Source organism: Corvus brachyrhynchos, unplaced genomic scaffold, assembly GCF_000691975.1.
Source record: "Corvus brachyrhynchos isolate BGI_N302 unplaced genomic scaffold, ASM69197v1 scaffold63, whole genome shotgun sequence".
In the NCBI taxonomy this organism is placed as follows: Eukaryota; Metazoa; Chordata; class Aves; order Passeriformes; family Corvidae; genus Corvus; species Corvus brachyrhynchos.
In genome coordinates this window covers 1390443-1393534 of record NW_008237227.1, presented here as the reverse complement: position 1 = coordinate 1393534, position 3092 = coordinate 1390443, and the positions used below count along the sequence as shown (strand labels likewise).

Sequence of the window (3092 nt, the reverse complement as noted above, 5' to 3'; positions counted from 1 at the left end):
AGGGAAAAGGGGTTGAGTCTGGTGTAGTTTTATGCCCTTCTAAAAACCAAAGGAGAGAAAGCAATTCCTGAGCAAAAATAACAAGACTAAACCAAAATAGGTGGACATTACCTTTGTAACATTTAGAGGAATACAAAGAAGGCTACTTTTTCTTTTTACATTCATTTCCCTTTGGTCCTTTGGCTTTCACCTTCAGAGTAGATAAAACACACCCCTGTGCCTATGGTAGGACTACATGACAGCCTGCTGCAGGCCATGTGAAAATACTTAATTCATGCAGAGCAGCAGCTGGTTTTAAATGATGCTCAGATAAAACATTCTGGAGCAACAGCTCTGAAACATCTGGTCTAGAAGTGTTGATAGATGATTTATAGGATCACGTAAAGTACTATTTCCCATAAAAAAAGTTTTATTCAGATTGTAATCTCAGCTCTTCTGGGCAGTTACGCAGTGAGTAGTTAATACTCTTCAGTTACGCAGTGAGCAGTTTGGGACTTCCTGCTTCTTAGTTGAGAAATTGCTTGAACTTAATATTAAGTACAAGCCAAGGTCTGTCCTCCTACCTGACTTGTCATCCTGAGCAAGCTCAGGAGGAGAGGAGGGACAAGGTTCGTGGTAGCCATGGAGATGCTTGAGTTTTGCTCAGGGGTGTTTAGAGATTTTTCACCTGTTCACTGGTTCTGTGAGAGAAATGCATTGGACCCGTTGGGTGGGAACAGAGTTACCTTACACTCTTTAATGTTGTTATCAGGCACGTAGCTGTGAGGTGAGGGAGATTGGGCAGCTGGGGAGAGCTGTCCAAAAGGGCACGATTCAGAGTTGAGATAACACGTGGTGTCAACTCTAAGCAGACAAGTGAACTGCTTGGAAAAACAGGACAGGAGCAGATTTCAGGTCACTTTGCTTTGATATGAAACTCCTACTAACCCAGGGTGATAATGTCAGTATAGGAATTTGTTGCTGTACTGTAATGCATGAAGTGATGGAGAGAACTCCTTGACAATGAATGTGTGCTGAGCACAATCTGCTTGCAGATCACCATGTGGGATCTGGCCAGTGGGAAGCTGCTGCGATCAATAACAGATGCCCACCCCCCAGGAACAGCCATTTTGCACATCAAGGTAATAAACGCTAAATGTACTCCTTTTAGCCCACTTTTGTTCAGTCAGATGTGGTGACTTTCCTTGTCCAGTACTTTTGAATTTTAGATGAGAGCAGCTACCTATGGCAGTGGTATCCAGAGATGAGAAAAATGAGCAGAAATTCTATTTTAAAGTGAAACTGAGTATACTGACATAACAGTTTTGGCTGCGAGTTGTACTGTAACAAACAACATTTGTTGTCTGTTATAACTCCTCTCTCCAGTGCCAAAATGTATGAAGAATTAGTTGTTAGAACACATTTCTCTAAAACTTGCAGTGTTTTGACCTGGATACATGACGTGCCAGCTTTCAACTTAAAAGAATTTGAACTGTAGAAAGTAGCTTCTGTCAGCAGTTTTTCAAATAGGTTGTTGGGAATGTTTTGGGTTGAAAGAGAAGTCATCTATGGCTTCTTGTTCAGCATAGTGTTATTGTCATACACAGAAAATCGTGTCTGAATTTGTGCCTGGCTTTGTTTTATATGTGCTCAGATGTTTGTGGGCCTTAGAGATTCTGGGTTGCAAACACCTCCAGAAGTGTCCCCAGCTGAGACTGTGATCCTTTATTTTTCTGAATTATTTGGTATCATTAGAAGTTCTGGGTGTTTCTGATTTGGGTCTGTCTGTAACTGCAGCCCATCCACCAGCTCTGGCCCCAACCCATGGGCTTGAGGCTGAAAGCCCTTCTAGAGGCAGCTCAGGTTTTGGTGTGCTGTAGTTCTGAGCTGCAGCAGAAAGTAGTGGGGCTTTGGTACCAAAATCTGGCAACAGGGCTTGCTGAGGGAATGAAGGTGAAGCACAAACCTTGCTTTTCTTGCACATCATAAAAAATGCCCATAATTGTCTCAATATGTTGAAGGTGTCTTTCTGTAGGTGCACTGCTTGTACTCTGTGTGCTGTTAGTACTGCCATAGCATGTATTTTTACATCCATTTGTTTGTAGTTTATTTCTTAGGGCCATTTTAATCTTGTTTTCTGCTCAGTTTACAGATGATCCAACACTTGCAATTTGCAATGACAGCGGAGGCTCCGTGTTTGAACTGTCATTTAAGTAAGACAATAACTCTACCCATGGAAAGTACAAGAAACCAATTCTGGGTCATAGTTTCTAAAACCTAAGGAGTAAAGACCCCATTGAAACCAATAAAGCTACTGCCTGAATGTTGAAGGTGTAATTTAGGGCTGCAGTGTAATTTCTCAGCTGAAGCAAGATTCTGTGTGGCAGTGCAGTAGTCAAAGAGCACCCTTAGTTGTTAAGGTGTCACTGTATTGCCCAGAATTTGGCACTCCTTGTGGGCTCTTAGTAGCTGTCACAAAAGTGCTGCCTCTCGTTTTGCCTTGGCTCATTAGTGAGAGCTGTGCTCCAGCAGCTGCTCATTTTTCTCTTGGCCTCTTCAACAGGAGGAAGGACAAGGAGGAAGGATTGACAGTCAATCTGATCAAGTCCACGGATTTCCCAAACATCATTGTCAGATAGGATCTTAAGGAATTCTTGTCTGTATCTGAGCAGCTGTGTGGGGTTGCCTCCAGTGACACATCAGAGGTGATCCCTGGAGCTGTGCAAGGGACTTTTTGGAAGGAGTATTTATGAAGGATCACTCCTGAGATCGTTGGGCTGCCGCCAAGCTGATCTGTGCTCTTTGCAGGAGGGTTATGGGAGTGAGGACGTGCGAGTCTCGGTGTCTCTTCAGTGGCTCCAAGGGGGAAGTTTGCTGTATTGAGCCATTGCACGCAAAGGTTGATTTGAGAGACCATCCTATCACCCAGTATTCACTGCTGGCCATGGCCTCCCTCACTAAGGTAACTTGCTGCTTGCAGGAGGCTTGATGTGAGAGATCTCAAAGGAGAAGTTCTCTGCTATATACTCAAACATTTTATTTTGCCTTGTTGCTTTCCTTGAAGATTCTGGTTATTGGCCTGAAGCCATCTCTGAAAGTGTGGATGACCTTTC

General features: G+C 43.4%; 1 protein-coding gene across 1 annotated transcript in view; it reads left to right on the top strand.

The window, feature by feature from the left end:
- VPS8 (VPS8, CORVET complex subunit) overlaps positions 1–3092 on the top strand; it is a 71554-nt gene that overhangs the window by 15154 nt on the left and 53308 nt on the right. The window contains 4 exon segments of the mRNA XM_017729392.1: positions 1035–1121; positions 2125–2192; positions 2788–2941; positions 3044–3092. The exon segment at positions 3044–3092 is cut by the window's right edge and continues 6 nt beyond it. Coding sequence (XP_017584881.1) covers positions 1035–1121; positions 2125–2192; positions 2788–2941; positions 3044–3092 — 358 coding nt within the window.